Source organism: Paramormyrops kingsleyae, chromosome 17, assembly GCF_048594095.1.
Source record: "Paramormyrops kingsleyae isolate MSU_618 chromosome 17, PKINGS_0.4, whole genome shotgun sequence".
In the NCBI taxonomy this organism is placed as follows: Eukaryota; Metazoa; Chordata; class Actinopteri; order Osteoglossiformes; family Mormyridae; genus Paramormyrops; species Paramormyrops kingsleyae.
Window position 1 is genome coordinate 18832108 of NC_132813.1, and position 21340 is coordinate 18853447.

At 42.6% G+C, this 21340-nt stretch overlaps 1 protein-coding gene across 1 annotated transcript; it reads right to left on the minus strand.

Annotated features, from left to right (window-relative positions):
- Positions 1-210: 210 nt before the first annotated feature.
- oafa (OAF homolog a (Drosophila)) lies at positions 211-19898 on the minus strand. The gene is made up of 4 exons (XM_023826208.2): positions 19159-19898; positions 3238-3372; positions 2608-2788; positions 211-2346 (listed from the first exon to the last, which is right to left on the minus strand). Exons 1-4 carry the CDS (start codon positions 19387-19389, stop codon positions 2075-2077), a joined length of 819 nt encoding a protein of 272 aa, XP_023681976.1. The 5' UTR covers positions 19390-19898; the 3' UTR covers positions 211-2074.
- Positions 19899-21340: the final 1442 nt, after the last annotated feature.

Here is a 21340-nt window from a genome sequence, read left to right on the forward strand (position 1 = left end):
GTCTGCTGTAGTTCGATAATTGCTGTGTGTTTTAATTTAGATTAATTTTTCCCCCTCTTCGCAGTGCCATTGTTGTGTTACAGGACAATTGTGTTAACTTGTAACCCAAAAATACAATCGGACGCTTGCTGCTGTATTGAAGCTTTCCAGAGGAAAGCTTTCGTCGTAGTTAATTATTTTTCAAAATAAGTTAAAGAACAAAACACAATATAATCAATGAAACGCCTTTATTGTGTGCAGGACAACATATTTCTATGTAGGCTTAAATAACTTTATACCTCCCAAGTTACTTTGTATTCGTCCTTTGTCCACATTTCAATATAAAAATAAAGTTTTATTTTAGCTGCATGACGTATTAAGGCACCTGTACGAAATTTTCCGAAGTGGCAGTTAACTGATATGATTTTAAAGAGCTTAGCATAAACAAAATTAAACATTTTAATAAATACCACTACATGTTGTATAGCACTGCGTTACTCTTTAGTCAAACAGAACTCTAACAGATAAGGGGCATCAGACACTTAAAGGTATATATTTCTGTGACGCACAGACATTTAATTCCTTCACAGAAACAGCAGGTGGCAGTGTTCTTCTCTTAAGGCTTTCAGCATCATTAATCTGTTGAGAGGCACTGAGAGGCATATCTCACTCCTCAGAGGACAAAGCCTAATAAGGCATAGACTTGTGAAAATAAACTCACAATCCTGTCATTTGCCACAATCATGTCAAAATTCCAAATCCCCTATGAGTGAAGGGCTCAGTTCTCATTATTGACAGAGCAATGCATTCTTTGGTTTCAATTAAATCCCTGAAATGGAAAGAAACTTGTGTGGCTAAGAAAAGTAATGCCTTTAACTGAATACTTGCAAGAAAATGTAGTATTCCAAAGAATAAGCATGTTTGGGCAGGCAAACGATTCCCTTTCGAGGAGAAGACTTATCTGAAGGTCTTATCTGAAGTGGCCCAAGTTTCTATTTCGGAAGGAGACCCAACAATAAGCTGCCAAAACTCCTGTCACCAGCACATAGTTACCAAAAAGCTGTAAGATCATCCAGACAATGGCACACGACACAAATCCCACCTATGAACATGTAAAAATGAAACCGCTTGCTGAAAATGGGAAATTTCACACCAATTTTAGTTCACGTCAGACTTGGTCCTGCTCATCTTATGTCACTCTCAAAGACACTCAAAGACACACACATACACACACACACACACTCTCTCTCTAAACTCTATATCTTAAACTGTGAACTTTCTATTCAATGGGATTAAACTGACCTGAAAAGAAATGAGCTGTAATGAGTCTGAGCTGCGTGTTATAAGCTAAAAGCCTCCAGGCCGCTCACACATTCGGGATAGAGGATGCCATGATGACATCACAGGCTGGACAGAGCTCCTGCCTCCCTCCCGCTATCTCTGCTCAGCTGGTCATTTCCTGAAAATGGATATGTTCCTTATAATTTACCTCTATATAACAGAAAATCTGTGACAATCCAATGGGGAAACTATGGAAAACTTCTGTCTGTCAACTGATTATCTGTATGTGAAAATAAGTAATGAAGGTGTTCTGTATCTGCAAGCATGAAGATGGGGGGGGGGGGGGGTGTCTCTGTGGAATTCTCCTGCCGTACCGACCCTAATGAGCACGCACCAATCAGGCGAGAGCTACATCATAGGTGCACATTGATACACTGCCAGACCGCACTCTAATGTTGCCCTATTGGTCCCAGGCGGGCTTTTATCCTCCTAAATTAAGACAAACTGGCACTCTGTATCATCATGTCCCATCTTCAGGAAAACACTAACGACCCCACAAAGTGAATCCAGTCAATCAGTCGTTTTGCAGAAACGAAGCCGCTAACCTGATTCACACCAAGGGATTTCAACAGTCCTTACAACAATCTTTCTTTCTCAGAGGAACAGGAATTGACCGCATCAGTCGCAGATACAGGCTATTTGCCACAAGGGGGCAGTATAGAGCCCCAATGCCAGCTCATGTAGAAGTGAATGTGGCAGGATGCTGGAGGATAAGACAGTAGAGTCGGGCTGCAGAGGACCTCTGGCAGTGCGTCTAGGTGTCCTCCTCATCCCACAGACAGAGATGCCTATAGGGGACATAGAAGCGAAAGTGGAAGCCTTTGCTGCAGCTCCTGATGCCGCATTTGTAGGGACTGGCTCTGGCGGCGTGGGTGTGGCAGTAGCGCAGCAAGCAGGGGTACCACTCCAGGCGCAGGCTGTAGCGGCAGACGCAGGGCTGCCACAAGCCCGGCGAGGACGGACAGTCCTCCAAGCCCGGCCCCTCCCATGACTGGGGCAGCGGCTGGAATGTGGCCCCTTCCACACCTTAGGGGAAAACAAGCACGTCATTTGGGGCAGGGAGGGTTAATCTAAAATATGATGCGTCTTTGGGAACCAACAAGCAGCCAGCTGAGAAACAAAACTCAGACTAATGTGATGCTTGACATCATGTTGCTCTAGAAAGGAAACTGGCAGAGCCTTTCTTGCCATAAATACTCGCTAGATAAACAGGTGCCCTGTTGACGGCTCACATTATCTCTGTCGCCTTACTGGGGTCACATGCGTAATCAATAGGGGGGAGCTCACCATGGTCCAACCAGTGCTGGGCGTCGGCCTGTTGGGTGTAGATGGCAGCACCCGCCTCTCTGCACACGTTACGGAGGTGGGGGCTCAGCTGCCCGGCACGGCTCAGATTGACGGCCATGCCCATGCTCAGCTGTTCCATGCCCCGTCGCTCCTCTGCTGAGCGAATCGCCCGTGGGTTTTTCTGTAACACAATCATGGGCTTGCTGACCTCGGGGGGGGGGGGGCACCAGCGAGGACATAGCAAAGGGGACCCGACTCTGATCTCCAAGGAGGACCATGTTCTTTCAATCCTAATTTTGTAGGCAATGATCCAGGGGTGGGCATTCTTATCCAGAAAGGTCTGCTGGTTATGCAGGTTTTTGCTCCCTAATTGTATCACTAATTAGAGGACTGATTGGCTGAAGAGTCCTCACACCTGGGTTTGAACAGCTGACCTGAAGGTTACCCCAAAAACCTGCAAACACACTGGCCTTTTGCTGATGAGACTGACCACCCCTGATCTACACAGTAACCTAGCCACCTAATCTAGAGTATTGATCAGGTGGTAATATAGATGCACTATCCACAGGCTGAAGGACATATTGACCAGTGTAGGTCACCACAGATCTACCAGCTGGGGCGAGATCCTACCTGACGTAGGCGGGCCATGGATTCGCTGGAGATGAGCTCATTGTGGTTAAGCCTGGTTACAAAGCATAAGACCTGATACTGCCTCTGACCGCGCTCCAGCTCGCCCAGGATCAGGGTTCGAAAGATCTTCACCTCCTACAAAATATGGGGAGAAGAAAGCCGTTCTTCAGCTCAGCATTGCACACACTAACTTCACCTCCACATAAATACACCTCAAGCACCAGTGCTACTGTAACCCTGCCCCTGAGCCCAAAAACACCACCCCCACAAAGCAGCACTCCATTCAATGACCAAACCCACGGGTCCTTACCACATCAAATGCTTGTACCATTAAACCAAAAGTTCAGACCTGAGTAGACTGCAGCAGTGACTCACACCGGTGCTAAACATTTTTACACAGCATGTAATCTGGCAGGAAAACAACTGTCAGACATCTACTGACTCAAGAAGTTTCTTACAAAAAATAAAGTTTGAACAAAGAAAACCAAATGTAAAACACTGCTGAACTAATGACTTAAAATAGTGGCTGATAGGAAGTAGATAGAAAACTTAGAATTGCATGATATGTGGCATAATCTTGCCATGTTTTGTACTGTCACAAAATGACTGCACTGGATTCTGTGTCTGACCACGTTCATGATGCTTTGTGGTCACAGTGAGCTGCACCGGCACCGAGATGTGGCTGGTGTCCAAACGAGGCCTGGGAGCATTGCATTATGGGTAGACTAGAACGAGAGAGACCAAGGACCTTTCAGCCCACTCATCAGCTGGCCGACATCCTACTGGCTGATCCGCATGACAGCTCACACAGGCAGCCAAATCACACATACATGCAGCCCCCGAAACACAATACATACACTCAGGCATACAACAAACACACGCCCCCACAAGCGTTACTAAATAGGAAACATTTTAAATCAACACCCACATGGGTTACTACGACAGGTCCATCCTGAATTAACCCCAAAGTGTCCACCAGATCAGGGGCTTGCTCACAGTGGGTATGCTTCCGAAAATGATCACACAAGACTAGTTCCCAGGGTATGAGGATTCTTTTTCCCGGGAGAGTATCTTTAACTACGGAAGCTGCCAAAACTGGAACTTCTTGGATTCCCTGGGACTGACAGTCCTGTGAAGAGTTTACCCAGGTCTGGAGCGGCAGAGCAGGCCAAATGAGGGACAACCTAGTACCCAGGAAATGCTAACGAGCAGCACAGACCATGGCTGACACTTGGCGCTTCTTCTCCAGCGTTATCTGCTAAAATGTTTGTTTATACCGTTTTCCACAGCTTGTCGACAAATAAATCAGAGCGTGGGGTGCTCGTGTTCTTCATAGGGACATGGCAGCTCCGTTGAGGTCAAGTAACTTCTCTGCATTGTCCATACAAAAAGGGAACAATCTTAAGCATCCTGTTTTTACGTCTGACATCTCTAAATGATGTTGACAGTAGAAGTCAGGGAGGGAAGTTCTGAGGGCTACAAATCCACACCTGTGACTGACACGCCGCGTTTACCGCACGCAATGGGGTAACTGCAACTCAGCCAGCACCTCCTTTTCATCACCCTGACGTCCTTCATGGAGGGTGGGGGGAATCTCTGTCAGCCTGCTAGTGACTGACTTGATTCCCTCAGGAACTCCCAGGACCATCTACTGTACACTGGTTTGCATAAGACTCGAAGAATGCCGATTTCTTCTCTAATGGCAACAGCAGAACAAACACGACCTTCCCTGCCCTTGAACGTTGCAGTCTAAGAGCTATAAACAGCCTGCGGAACCTGAGATCCCCTTTCCTGGCCGCTCGCGGGTCACACCGCCCACGCGGCCCGTCCCTTATCTCCAGCCACTCTGGGTTTGCCCAAAAAAACAGTCCCCCTCGCCCACTCCTGTCTTCCGATTCCTTTCCAATGTAAACCTCTTTTTTTCTAATAAAGGTTGGTACCAGTCATATTCCCATCAACAGAAGCCTGTTAAAAAATGAGCCTAATAGAGGAGATCTGCCAGAAGAGGAGCAGTTTGAAAGGAGGCGATAGCCACACAGCTGTAAACTGAGCCACTTTTTAATCAAACACTCAGTATTTTTTATTTTGCAGTTCTGAATCCTCTTATACGCGTTCCTCCATGAGCACTGGAGAGCTCAGAAGCTAGCCAGGGTTAAAAATAACCCGTACAAACTGTGATGGACATGTATTCTTGTGGCCTAACTTGACGAAAGTTTTCAGGAGAGTTTGGTTTGAGGTTCGAATCCAACATCCAACATCAGATAAGCTTTTCATGATGGCGACTTCAGCCACATTTTGATTCCCTCGATCCACACAAGCCAGTCTGTCGACAGCAAAACAAAAGGACAAGCAAAAAAAAAGAAGTTGCAGGACAGCATCTAATTACAGGGCTGAAAGTGAGAACGTGGAGTGAAAAGTGGGTGAGGTCACACCCTAGCTGGTGCCGTCAGCCCAGACAGCAAAACAACTTAATGGGCAAATAATACTCTGTCAGCCAGCCTTTAGGAATCTTCTAGAAGCTCTTCTGGAACCATAAAGAAAACATTTCAGTAATGAGCAGCCCCCCCCCCCGACCCACCCACCCAAATAAAGAACTGTCCTACTTGGAAGTAAAAAGAAATCCAGGCTCTGGAACAAAGGAATTCTCTCTCGTTCTCTTTTGATGGTGCACTTATCTATCATTCCCAGTGGACTGGGGTGAGAAAGCACAGTGTCCTGCACTCGTACGCAACGTCCGAGTGAATTTCAGCACAGGATAGAGTCCCCCTCCGGCACAGCCTCCTCTTTCAGTCACTAACCTCTGCCTGACTCAGATGTCTGTCAGCTTCGGTCAGGCTCGAAAGCACATGGTGATGTGAACTTGACTCCTGTGTCCGTGACATGGAGCCACTACAGCAAACTACTAGGATTCACACTAAAGTCATGTTTTTTTTCGGTTTGGCAGCTTTTAAAAACTTGAAATCCAAGAGAGATAAAAATAATAATAATAATAAAAAAATAAGGAATTCATATGCACCTTTACTTTACTCTCATTTCCATCTATATAAAATTCTTTCTTTTCCTTCTTGAAACCGGTGGAAACACAGGCCAGTTCTCAAAAGGCACCAAGCAAGAAACAGCGCATCTCCAGCACCATGTTGGTGGAAGTGAGGTAAAATGACATGCATTTACATCTCTAAACGGATATAGTCAGTACGTTCACATGCACAGTTAATCAGTCCTTGTCCCAGTATACATGCATGGGAGAGGAATTGATTTATTGACCGACTCCCGCTACAACAGGTCATATTGCTCCTTTCAGCTTGTTAGTATTGGGCTTTTTCCGGTTGACCTATTATGTCACAGATGTAAAAAAAAATTATAAAATAATAAAATTAATAATAATGGATGCGTGGACAAATGAAGTGGCAAGCTTTAATTGTGATCTGGTCAGAAGAACAGATACAAGATCAGGATAGCATAAAAAGAAATGTATTTTGTATAATATACTATGACAGCATGGTATTGGAAATTTTTCAGACATTGCGATGTGATTTTGTTGTAATAAAAAATGGGGTATTGATGAAACAAAAATGGAGTTTTACATAAATTTCCCACAAACCCATCTAGGTGTGACAAACAGCATGGATGAAAATCACTATGATTGTCTCAGAGAACGCAAGCAGCGCTCATGCAAAAGCAGCGGAGATAAACTTTAAATTGATTTTTAAACATATACTAGATAATCTTGAAAAGGAATAATTATTAAAATTGCAAAACTTGCTAAGTTTTTTTTTCCTATGACAGTAAAAATATTTTAGTGAGACAAACTCCCTGCGCTACAACATCCATAGGTAAGAAAGAGCCAAATTCAGTACGAAATATCCCACCTCTTGTTGTGATGTCATTCGGTGCCGGTACCAGTTTTTACAGCAGTGTTAAAACCGACACCTTGAAGTACCGTACTTTTGGTACCAGTATGGTACCTTGGGCGCCCTTAGTTGAGCAGTGAATTGGACGCAATTCCTTGTGGCTAAAATGTTATCTGAAGGCACCACCGTATGGCCAACAACTCAACCTCTACTATGCTCCAAGCTTCTTCTGTGTACTGGCTTCTTGTGTTACTTCCGGGTCAAAGCCCAGGTGAGGGGGGAACTGAGTAGCATGGGGAGAGCACCTAGGCCGGAGTAAATCGACCCCCAATCACATTATCTGGGTGTCTTAGTCCGACTTCGAGAAATTAGATTTAGTACAATTTACATGTACTTTAAATGTCTGGTTTTAGACTAACACAATAATTTGATTTTCTTAGTGTGCATGTAAACATACAAAGTGTGTAAGCTGGAGTCTCTGTACATGCCTGGTGTAACGGCACCAGGGGTGGACGTGGCTGAGTAAGTTAGGCCTCTGTGCCTGTGATCAGAAGGTCACTGATTCAAGTACTGTTTTCAGCAGAATATCTATATCTCCATTGGGTCCTTAAGCAAGGCCCTTAACCCCCAGAATAAATGGCTGCCACACTGTAAAACTGTTGAGGACTGGAGGCATGAGGGGGGAAAAAAAAAGAAAAGTTCAAGGCGCCGATTATGTCTCCAAAGTCCCCAGATCTCAATCCCCAGACATCTGTGGGATGTGCTGGACAAACAAGCCCAATTCATGGAGGCCCCAGCTCACAACTTACAGGGCTTAGAGGAGCTGCTGCTAACATCTTGGTGCCAGATACCACAGGACACCTTCAGAGGTCTGGTGGAGTCCAGGCCTCAGCAGGTTAGAGGTGTTTTGATTGCACGAGGGGGACCTACACAATACTAGGCAGGTGGTTTTAATGTAATGGCTGTGTATGTGTATGTCTGAAAGAAGTGCAAAGTGGGACATGCAAAAAGCAGAATTCTGCAAATGGTAAATGAAACAATTTCATTACAGTGACCCATATAAAGGACAATTATAACAAACCCATAAAACACTTCACATTTCAGCAAAACGAACACTAAACCTAGGAGTGAAAGCCAAGTGGTAGACCTTATCCCTGAATGTCTCATATGGGAAGATTTACTCACTGGCTGGAGGCAGGAAGAGGCGTGAATGTGGGAAAATAGAAGATATTCACTCAAGATGGCTTTTGACACCAGGTCGCTATGAACAATGTGGGAAGATGTGGCCTCAAAGAGCTCAGCTCTTCCCAGAACCAGCACCGAACAAATCATGGAGAGGTCAACTGTACCGAACCAAGGACTGGCAGAAAACTGCTCCTTCCTACACGTGACCTCTGACCTCCAACTGAACAGGCAGAACATGCATGAAACAATTTGGACAGACATTTGCAGAACATAAACAAGTGTAACTTGGCAGTGTTTGGTGAAATGAAGACATAAATCTAACGAATGACCATTTGGAAATATCCCTGCTGATACTTATCGCAAGCTCCGGCAAGAATTTGCTCTGGAAAGCCAACACACCATAAATTACTGGAGCTCTCCATGAACACACTTGTTCAAAGATTATTATTATTTAGGAGCAACTTCACAGGCTACGGCACGCAAGGTGAAATGGGTAAGCCAGAGGTACCTGCTCCGTGGATCGCATCAGAATCATACCTTGGGAACTCTAAAGCCGTTGTCATAAATGAACTTTCTGAAGTTGCCCTTTCACACATGCAGCACACAACTGGAGATTATGGGTGTCACACCTTCTAGAAAGACTCCGGTTGGTTTAGAGGGGTGCTATTTGGATAGAGCATGCAGGAGGCAGGGCATGACGCAAAAAGTACACTGCAGAAATCGTAGTGTTTTGTTTACGGCACTACTGACTAGTGTTGTCAAAACCATAGATATTATTGTGTATAAAATGGTTTCAATGAGAAGCATATTGTGACACCCCAAACACAATAATCTCTATAAATCTGCAGAATCCTTATGTTAATAAACATGTCAGACTTTAAACTGCAAAAAAAGTACCACCACACCACCGACATCTTTTGACCTTGTTTGTCCACAATAGCTCCTCTTTCAAAAGATGCTGTGACTGTTGAGCTGTCCCTCTCTTCACCGTCACTTCAGTGCTCATCGCTTCCATGATTTACCGAAACAGTAGCATGTTGCGTGCTCCGCAAACAAATTTAATAAACATAAGGATACGCCGAATTTATACAGATTACTAACTTTTACGTGTCACAATACACCGCTCATTAATATTTTAGGCATACTACTAATCTACTTACCAAATTATGGGTGCAAGTCAACGTCCATATAGTACTTCAAGGTCAGCGTCCAGACAAATGTTTCATCCATTATGCACGTGCCATATAATTGCAATTATATCTGTGTGTTATCCTGCAATTATTTTTTACCTGTGGTTGTGTTCAGCTCCATACTATCTTGTGAGGTTGTATTAATAAGTGTTGATCAGTTGGCTGCAAACTTTTACAGTTGTACAATTGCTAGCAGTGATTGTGCTTTGACACGCAAGATAAAGAAGGCAAGTAACGCATATCTGTTCTGTTATGCACTGTAATAATACAAAGTGACATCTAATTGTTAAGCGTTTACCGCTCATGAATATCTTTGAAAGTGATTACAGCGGACTTGCAATAGCTATACTGTATGAAATATTACACTTTGACAGTGCAAATGTTCTTATTTTTTATAGTGACAAGTTTACAAAAGGTTGTGAACAAAACTGCAATTTACTTTTTATGGCGTAATATTACATACTCTTGAGTATCAAAAATGGTATCATGTTTCTATATTTTTCTTGGTATATCGAAGTTTGATATTTTGGTATTGTGACAACACTACTACCGACTGAAGTTTTTGAATCTTGTCATCTCTCCAGTTAGCCATGTTTGTTGGGATCTTCTTTGTGTAAATGACCCTTCTTCAACGCACTCGGATGCTTCTATTGTTCCATTTTCGTATAACAGAAATGTCATCAACGCGTCAATTAGCTAGCAGTCAATTCTCTGGAATTCTCCCTGCTCCATTCCCACATGGGTGTCAATCGGAAATTACTCGCACTGTACACTAGGGAACTAGCAAGGTAACATCTGATTCATGTCCGGTATGACTGATTCAGAAATGCATTCACACAAACAGTGATTCTGGGTAATGTCTTGAAAAGTTCAGGGTAGCAGTGCATGTCTGAAAGCTTGAGAAGTGACATGGTCCTGTAAACATTTGCACCCAAGGTCGTAACAAGCCAGTTCAACTGTGTGTTCAGCACTTAGCATGAAGCAGCCACCTATGAGGTGCATTCAGCTGAATGCTGTAACTCCAGGTGGACTCACACTTGGTCCAGATGCCTCAAATTGCACCTAATGTTTCGGGCCCGAGCATGCATTCATCAGCAGCATACAACTTTTTGTGTGAAAGAAAACATAAGAAAAGTTCAACCACACAGCAAAATGGAGTTCATGATTAATGTCCATTTTGTGACTTATTTGGAATTGTTCTGGGTGCGATGACCCACGGCACTCAGAGTAAGAGTGTGCCACGCAACAATTTTAATTTATTCATGCTGCACATTTAAGAAGATAATCCTGTATTTTACCAAGTATTTCAGAGTTTGTGTGTGTTGCATCCAGTTGTTCCTTTCCAGCAAACACTGCCTACCTGATCTGTACGATCTACCTGATCTGTTCTTTCCAGGTCCAGTTCATTATAGCGTACAAGTGCACAATTGCTTCATTGATGTCATGTCCAATTGAAACGAGGCCCGAACCACCTCTTCAAGTGGTCTCAGGGACGGTGAAGCGCACCGTGCCAGGTCATACTAGTCAAACAAACTGGACTTTGGAGGGGGGGCAAATGTACGCAGAGATGGTATGGATTGCCTAGATCAGGGTTATTCAAATTACGGTCCTTGAGGTCCGAGAACTCCTGGTTTTCTAGCCTTCCTTTACCTGTCAGTCAGGTGTGAAGCCTCTGACCAATCTGAATCAGTAAACTAACTACCTGGGAGAACTAAAAACATGGCCTGGATTTGGAATAGAGGTCCAGATTTGAAGAACCCTGACCTAGAGTACACCCTCAGTGGTGATACTCACAAGTATTTTGCTGAACCCCTCGGGTAATATTTGAGCAAATTAGATCAGTGATTTTGCAGCAAAAAATGCTTGCACTACACTCGCCAACCACTATACAACATAACCCTACATACACCATGTATATCCCCTTTGTCTCCAGAACCAGGTCGGCTGTGGAGCCATTTCAGCAATCAGTTGCCTTTCTGCACACCACTGTTATAATAAGCTGTTATTTTTACACATGTGCTCTTCCTCTTAGCTTTAACAAGTCTGGCCATTCTCTTCTGACCTCGCTCATTAACAAGGTGTTTTCAACCACAGAAATGCCCGACTAGTTCTTTTTGTTTTTTTTTTTTTTAAATCTCACCAACTCTTGACTGCGACGTGTGAAATTCCAAGGAAGGTAGCTGTCTGCACCATGTCTGACACCAACAATTATGCCAGGTTTTTTTTTTTTTTTTTTAATTGCTTGCATCATACAAATACTCAGCTCTATGTATTCAGTTTCAGCTGCCTGATTCAGTGTTTGGAGGGACAGACTTTGCTTTAACAAGGTGTACCAAAACAAAACAGCCACTTAAAATATATATTTGAGCAGTGGTGGTTCTATGGTGCCCTGGACAGAATGCCCTTAAGTGAGCCCCATACCATTTACCACTGTCATTTTTATTAACAAATTCAAAGCTGATTTTGCGAATAGCATTAGTACTGTACAAAGTTAGAGGGGCACTATTTTATAGATTCCCCTGCTCTCCCTGCCACTAGCTTCCAGTGGGGCGACTTGGGGTGCAGCCCACCCCCGCTCCCCTCTCCATCTCATACTTCTGAGTGGTAGCCTGCCTGGCTCACAAACTAGAATCAGGGCGCCAACTCTGACAAGGTTAATTAGCTCCCAGAGTGGCATGATTTCATTGACATGACGTGCAAATTAGCGCTACGAAACTGATCGTGCCAAAGTCACAGCCAAAGTTTTTGCGCACCGTGCTGCCCCAGGCGGCTGGCCATGTCACCCACACCTAAATCCACTAGTGTATTTGAAAAGGACAAAAACTACAGAGTATGACGCCCCTGATGATAACTAGACTTGATTCAGGTAGACTGTACCCAGAAGACCTGGAGGGATGTGGGACTTTAGCACTGGAGGAACAGGTGCAGGACCATGATGGCTGTGGGTACATCTCCTTTAGGGCTAACCAGAATGTTCTTAAGGAATGGAATAACTGAGCTCAATGTAGCTCAGGAGTAGGGCTGGGCGATATCATATCGATATTATATCGTGCATGCGCAATAATCACCAGGGCTTCAGATGACAGGCAAATCATACGGCCGAACGCCAGCGTTTCGGTACTATACTGATGCTTACACCCATAGTTTGTTAAGCAGATTAATAGTACAGTGGTGCCTGTGGTTCACGAACACAATCCGTTCCGGGAAAGTGGTCGTGAACCAATCTGTAATGTGAACCAAGGCAATTTTTTCACAAAATTTTTGGTTGCGAATCAAATTGTTCATAGACCACAGCGTTCGTGAACCGCAAGCACCACTGTATGACTAAAACATTAATGAGGCATTTTATGATGGCCAAAAGTTAGTAAATTTGTTGTATCCTTATGATTAATAAACATGTCAGACTTTAAACTGCGAAAAGTACCACCACACCACCGACGTCTTTTTACCTGGTTTATTTACAAGATCTCCTCTTTTAAAAGATGTCGTGGCTGCTGAGCTGTTCCTTTCTTCACTGACACTTCAGTGCAAATCGCCCTAAAAGTATACCACACATAGTATACCATGCATAGTATACCATGCATAGTATACTAAAACAGCATGATGTGGAGTGCTCCGCTAACCAAATTTAATAAAGATTACTAAGTTTTGGAAGTCACAAAACTCATCTCATTAATATTTTAGCTGTACTACTAATCTGCTTATCAAATATTGGGCATAAATAAATGTCCATATAGTATCTCAAAGCTGGTGTCCGGCCAAATGCTTCGCCTTTGATCTGAAGCCCGGGTGATTATTGCACATGCCCCATATAATATCAATATGATATCGCCCAGCCCTACTCAGGACTTTCCTTTAGAAGTAAAAAAAAAAAAAAACTTTCAGGGATTGGACAATAAAACTGAATCACTGGCTAATAGTGTTTGAGGATTCACACCTATATATGCACGGCCTGGTGGCCAATCTTCAGTGACTGCACATTCCATCACTTAGAGCACAGTGTGAAGGTTGAATTAGCAGAGCAATGGCACAGCTGAACATAAAATATTGCAATCCACACAACATAATGGGAGACATATCAGAGTTCAAAAGAGCACAAATTGTTGGTGCGCGTCTCGCTGGCCCATCTGTGACTAGGACAGCAAGTCTTTGTGGTGTATAGAGCCCCAGTATCCAGGGTAATGTCGGCACCCCACCATCAAGGACAGACCGCATCCAACACGAGTAACTGTGGACACAAGAGGAAGCTGTCTGAAAGGGATGTCTTGGCACTAACCCGGATTGTATCCAAAAAACAAAAATCCACATCTGCCCAACTAACTGCAGAATTAAACACACACCTCACCTCTCCCATTTCCACCAAAACTGTTTGTCGGTAGCCCTACGTACGGTGTTCATTTTAGGACATCCTCAGGTCTTATGAAAAAATCCGTCAGACTTCAGACAAAACGGCATCAGACATCGAACTCAGGCAAAACGGACTCGGGTGTCAGGAAAAAAACCGTCAGACTTCAGACAAAACGGCATCAGACATCGAACTCAGGCAAAACGGACTCGGGTGTCAGGAAAAAAACCGTCAGACTTCAGACAAAACGGCATCAGAACTAACGGACTCAGACAAAACGGACTCGGACAAAACGGCATCAGAAAAAACTTTTTAAAATTTTTTTCGACCTCAAAGCCTGATGAAGCGTCATCAAGCTACGACAGCGGATGATGAAGAGAGTTAGCTTTTTATTATATTTCAAAATTGTAATATTTGGATGTTGTTATTTTGTGGACCGAATCCGTGCTAGCTAGCTTAAGTAGTGGCAATGATGTTAAGTTTAATTGACGATCCGTATATTTGTCAGGTTATGGACAAAGTAAAGGCCTATGAGGATCTTAAAAAAGACCTCGAAAACGGTAACGACTGTTTATTCTGCCTAATGTTGACACATTCTTGCTATCGACGTAAACTGCCTCATAAGGCTAACAGGATGTTCTGGGCTAATTTAAATTTGATAATTAAGCATTCCTATCTAATTGACTGTACAGATTACCACTTGAGTAAGAATGGCAGTCTTCATGTTTACAGTTGCAAATGCTTTTTTCAGAAAAGTCGAGCCGTCAAGCTATAATAAACAGGTTTCACTAACGTTAATTTGTGTGTGTGTGTCTCTGTGTGTGTGTTTAGAATATCAAAGGTAAATCAGATGTAAGACCTCGTGACTACTGCTTAGTACTACATTATTTTCACTCCTTACCTCTTAAAATTTTATTTGAAGGTGAGCTTACTCAAAAAGGCTTTGATACCAACGTGAAAAAGCTATTGACAGCAGACAAAACAGGTAGGCTTTTCTAGTGATGGTTGTTGCACAGCATGTAAAATATTTTGACTCCTAATTTAATGATCTGGTTAGTATTTAGTGTCAGACAAGCAAATGTATTACCTTGAGACAACACATTTTCACAAGTTTACTGTAGAGACGTCTGTGGCAGTAGTAGGATTCTACAAAGCACTGTCCCATTTATATTGCAGATGACTCCAGCTTAAGGAGTGCCAATGCATTTTTCAGTAAGGAAAGCCCAAATTATTCCCATTTGTGAGTTCTACTATTGTTACTGTGAGAAGTAGTCACTTTGCATAGGTTTCAGGTACGATATATATATGCATTACAGGTGCAGCACAGGCTTTTGGAAAAGCCAAAAAGCTACTGCAGCTTCAAATAAAGAAAAAGCTTTGTGGATTTCAGTGACAGGTCGCTGGGGGCATCTCCGCTTCAACCCCAAACGTTCTAAAATTCTTCTCAAGTGTCTTTCACTGTTATGCCACAAACCAACCACAACATAGACTTTTTTTTTTTTATCAAAAGACACTACATCCTGTCCAGTCTCAGAGATGTGTCTAGGGTGACCACCTAATCCACGTCAGGAGGGACACTATGAGCTATGACAGGGTTTGCAAACTACCATTTCAATCATTTCAATTAAAAGGACCTGAATTTCACTTGAGCAAGGAGTTCTTGCTGTGTGCTGATTGGTCAGTCTCCTTCAGTCATGCATGTGTCAGTAATGTTAATGTGAAACAGCTGGATGAGTCTTTGAATGAAGGAAACAAACCAGTAAAAGCACAAAAATTATTATTTAGAACTAGAAGAACTAATTAGCTAAGGAGCCTTTCAGTTTTAAAGTATTTGTAAAACCTGGAGTAGCTCATAGTGTCCCTCCTGACATGGATTAGGTGGTCACGCTAGATGTGTCATATCAATGCTGATACAGCAACACACTTTTCTAAATGTAGGCTTACCTAACTTGATGTCCTTGTGAGCCCAGAACACAGCTAATTTCCCTTTGTTTAAATCCCTGGTTGAATAACAACATTATCATTGCATCTACAAAATTAAATGTGACAACCACCTTTCTATTACCACCTCTACCAGCCAAACATGTTATGGGATTTAAATCTAATTACACCCCAAATTCAAAATTAAAAATAATTACCACATAAGTAAGACAAATGTATTTTATTTCAACATTTTTTCAAAAGGCTACTTTTCTTCTCAATAACTTAGTGGACTAGTAACTTTACATCATATAATAATAATATATACAGGTAGTGACAGTAGGATTTTTCAGCACTCTTTCCACCTCTGCTATCAGACTACTAGATTTTACACTGTGATAACAGCTTCAAACAAAGCCAGTGTCAAACTGCCATAATTGGAGCATTCCTTGCCAGATGACATCTTGAACAAATGTCAGGAAAAAAAATAAATCTAAGGAAAATAGCGAACAATAATAGTTCTACATTTTTATATTAAATGTATTAAAAAAAAAAAAATTAAGCTTTTTCTGATGCCGTTTTGTCCGAGTCCGTTTGTTCTGATGCCGTTTTGTCTGAAGTCTGACGGTTTTTTTCCTGACACCCGAGTCCGTTTTGTCTGAGTCCGTTTGTTCTGATGCCGTTTTGTCTGAAGTCTGACGGTTTTTTTCCTGACACCCGAGTCCGTTTTGTCTGAGTCCGTTTGTTCTGATGCCGTTTTGTCTGAAGTCTGACGGTTTTTTTCCTGACACCCGAGTCCGTTTTGCCTGAGTTCGATGTCTGATGCCGTTTTGTCTGAAGTCTGACGGATTTTTTCATAAGACCTGAGGATGTCCTAAAATGAACACCGTACCTACAGGGTCAATATTCATATTTAGGCTACTATAACCAAACCTTTGGTCACTAGTGCCGATGCCAAACATCGGTTTCAATGGTGCCAGCAGTTCAAATCTTGGGCTGTGATAACGTGAAACATGTATTGTTCTCTGATGAGTCCACCTTCACCATCTTTCCTACATCTAGAAGAATTACGGTGTGGGGAAACCCAAAACGGGGGGGTAGTGATGGAAGCCCAACACCATACTAATAAATTACTGTGGTCTAAAACCAGTTGTTTCAGTTTCACTGTGCAACTCCTGTATGTGCCTGAGTAAGTGTGATGCCTTTACTGCAAGCCTCTCACCCTATTCCAAAAAGCCTGAGACAGAGCCATTAGCTTCCATACCCAGCCACCACATTATGAGAACTACACCACAACACAGGACTGAGCTCCTCAACCAAGGTTTATGTAGTGAACAGTAAGCACCCATCTGCTCCGTGCCTGCTGTGTGAAGAAACACATTTCAAAACACACAGAAGGCAAAAAACAATGAGCTGTGAACTGGCCATTACCCTAGCTACCCTAGCATTTGTTGTAGGCAGGCTACAACAAATGTAATCAACCAGAAGGTGGAAAAAAATCCCCAGAATTCACTGTATAACCCCAAGCAAAAAAATCACGTTCAATGTCAAGCGGTACTGTCCTAGCCAGTTATATGACTATGCAAATCAATCATGCCTTTATGGAGCACCCATTATGTATGACGGTTAGCAGCAAACATTGCGGTCTGAAGGCATTCTTTGGATTTATTCAAACATTAACCCACCCAGATGTAAGAAAAAGGCAAATGACTCATCACACCACTTTTCTTCCTATTATGGAGGGGTCCAGTTCTCGTGCTCTGTACACCAGACTATGCACCTGTACGCACGATGCAATAATTTTCCCATAAATGACAGCTTTATGTGACGCAGTTTTTTGTCGACACTGGTCCACGTAGGTTCCGAGGTAATTTTAACCATACTTTTGTGATGTGTAAAAATGATCTTGTTAAGGCTTGGTCGATCCTTGTCAATGAGCTTTGACCTGCAACCATCTTTCCTCTTCATCGGTACAGCCTGTTTTTTTGTCACAAATGCACTGGTAATTCAAGCACCAACTATTTGACCTCTCTGGATCCTTGTTAGCTGGCTCAAGTTGCTTTCAAAACTCAAATATCAAAGAACTGATTGTCAGTCCTCTTTTATAACTGACATGCAGCCCCAATATGACTCACTGAGGTAGCCGTGTTTGTAACCCTGATTTAGCTACTTGCAAGTTAAAGTCATTTTTATGTGGAGTTTGTTATCCTGTCCGTCACTGTAACAGCTCATTTTCCACTGACTAGTGAAACAAGCAAACAAATACAATTTAAAGGCTTTTAATTGAAAAGGTATTGTGGGGACAGGATCTCTGTACAGTCTTATCCTGATTATCATGTGTTAAACATTGCTAAACATCATGTGTTATACATTGTACTGTGTTTAGAGGCCAAATGTTTGATTTATGCAAATAACAATCCTGTATACCCTATGAATTTAGTCTCAGAAGAAAATTTGGTGTGTGTGTGTGTGTGTGTGTGTGTGGGGGGGGGGGGTTCCAATGGTAAATATACAAAGTAGGCCTACTAGGTATGCACGAATGAGAGTGACGGTTATATATATATATATATATAAAAATAAAAGACGTGCTGCCTGGTCAAGGTTACTAAGTGTAACAATGAATAAGGAAGAATTCGGTAATATCGGCAGCTGTCAGCTTCTGGCAAGATGCAGCCACCTCCAAATCGGTGCCTCTCAAAAGGCGACAGCAAACCTCCATTACGCTCCACCGAGATGAACAGGGGTGTGTCTGCAAAGCCGCCCTGGACACCGAGCGAGGCCAGGCTGTTAGAGCCCATTTGAAGGTGTTTGGCCACACAGTGATCGCTCGGTTTTACGTAATTACAAAAGTCCACATTTCTCAACTAGGTTCAAGAAGTTTGAATAAAGGGTGACAACCAGTAAAGTTTTACATTCTAGCTCTCGGGTGGATTAGAGGTAATTCATTCTCAACATAAACTGATGAGTCGTCGTCGTGTGTATGGTTTTGGTAATTTAACGATTTCTTTCTTAAGGGTACAATCGTACTCCTGACCTTAAAGAGCTCAAAACAGTATTACGATGCCAGCGTCACATTCACAGCACTTAGTTTTTTTTTGTGATTCCTTAAATTTCATCATTCATATGCAGAATCAGCCTCCCACATGCTCCCAAAATGCCTGCATGCAACAAAACTGAATGAAAATGCTGATTACTTGGGTACCTGACCAAAATTTCGCAATCTATAATTACGTGTGCCTGGAAGCCAGACTACGTATAAAAGTTCTGTAACAAAGGAATAATGACTACTGCATAAATATAATCAAATAACAATATAAAATGTTTCTGGATAAAATTATAAATGACTTTCTCTGAAAGAACTTATAAGATATACATAAATGGGTATTATTTCTTGCAATAAAGATGTGTAGCCTAATCAGAGGTCACTTACTTTTTTGAAGTCGGCGACAAAAGTAATCAAGGTGCCATCACGTTGCTTGAACTCCAGGGTGATGATGTCCTGCTCGCTGTCCGCTTCCAGCGTCTCCTCTGCGACCTGGCCGTCCACCAAACGAACCCTCACCTTCAGTTCTGAACTAAACACAGACACTCCGAGCAGTAGATGCACCAAAATAACTACATTAATGTAAAGTGAAATCGGCAAATTCCACCCAGCGAACATCCCAAAAACGTAAACTACAGCAGAGTCAGAAAAACGCGTTGAAAAGATTTATCCGGCGTTCCAAATTAATTTGCAATTAAAGCTTCAGTTTATCACAGTGCGTGCAGAATATATGCTCTCCATAAACAAAGTATACGACGAGTAGGACGTCTTCCTCTATTTTACTGCAAAGCGATGAAGGTACCATCCTGTACAGGTTGCAAAAAAGTTAAAGGAAAGTGCACGCCTCCGTCGAAATACTGCCGTGTCCTTAAAGATTTAAATCTAGGTTTTCAAGTCGATCACAACTTATTTGGAAAGAACGAGGTACTCTGTTACTGCAACACGACTTTCCGAAAATCTTGCACTCTTCTTTTCTAATTCAGTCTTTTCGATCGACTGTTTTCAATTGTTTATTGCGATCCCCCCCCATTCAGTCCGTCACTTCCTGAAGACTCGTAATTGAACGTGCTTTATCGCTTGAATTCCCAAGTTTCAGGTTCAGCGCTACAAATGGCAGCGAATCGTATTCTTAAAGGCACATCACCACCCGTTACTCAGGAGGTGGAGTCTGTTGCCTGGGCTAAGTTGTAAAATAAACGTTAAATAAAGGTTCAACGCTTGTGTCTAGAGGCACTTGAAAACGCATTACATTATGGCGATCAGCAATTTTTATTCGATAAACAGAGGAACCAATAAGCACTGAGCTGAACTGTCGTCGGTCCACTTCTTACAGTTAGTAGGTACTTTTAAATAACCTTATATGCATTTAACTAAGGTTCCCTGGAGAATGTCAGAAAACAGCAACATGGGAGAGATAAGATGATTACATGGGGGCACTAAGGGAAAACACAGCTTTAAACGAAACCGCCATTATGGCAGGGATCCCATTGGAAGTTTACAAACAAAAACAAGAGAAATAGAAAATGATTCTTTGTCCCTGTGATCCCGCATTCATTTACATTTAGCAGAAAAACAGAAATGTTTTGATGTGACATATCAGCTAGTCTTTGTGACAATCAGTCTGGTACATTAAATGGCCCATTACCTCTGTGCATGTGGGGGAAATTCCTTGATCTTGGCCTCCTCTGATGGTTTATCTGCAATAAGGCACATGCTGGGTGGCCTGACACAGGGACCGCAGGCCCAGGTGGGACAGAGGAACCAACAGCATTGCTGCTGTTTGGGGTCCACAGAATGGCAGAATGTAAGCAGCTGTGAATGAGTATGATTTTTGCTGGTTGGGGATGCATTCTATTTGCTGACCTGTGGTAAACGTAGTGAACTCCACTGAATTGTGGAATCTCTTCTGATTGGAGGAGAACTCTAAAGAACGAAGCAATGTCTACTGAATGAAAGGATCTCTACTGAATGGAGGGAACCCTACTGAATAGATGGAACTCCCCTGTTTGGAAGGAACTCCACTGAATGTCGGGAATTATTGAAAGGATGGAACACTCCTGCCTGAGAAGAATCTGACTGAATGAAGGAAACTACTGAATTGAGGAAAGTACTTAATGAATGGAACTCTATTAAATGAAGGAAACTCTACTGGATGAAGGATCTCTTGACTAGAGGGAAATGTACAGAATGCAGACAACCATACCGCTGTCTCTGCTAATGATCACTGTGTTAGCTTTTCCCCACTGTAACCACTGAAGCGAAACACTGAACACTATATGTTTCTGGCTGTGTTTATCTCCATCTAGGTTATATGCTTTATATCATTCTGAGTAATTTATACATCCTATAAAAACTGCAGGCTTCCTAACACAGAATCCATCAAAAACAAATAAAACATTTACACTTTAATTTGTGTGCAGAGTAGCTGATAAATGGTCTAGCAGAAATACGCTCAGTCCACGTATTATTAATTCATTCTTCTTTGAGACGATACTGAATGCCAAACTTATAGGAGTCACGTGGCTTTGAGAGTCAGGAAACGAGTCGAGTGCTTTAATCATTAACCAAA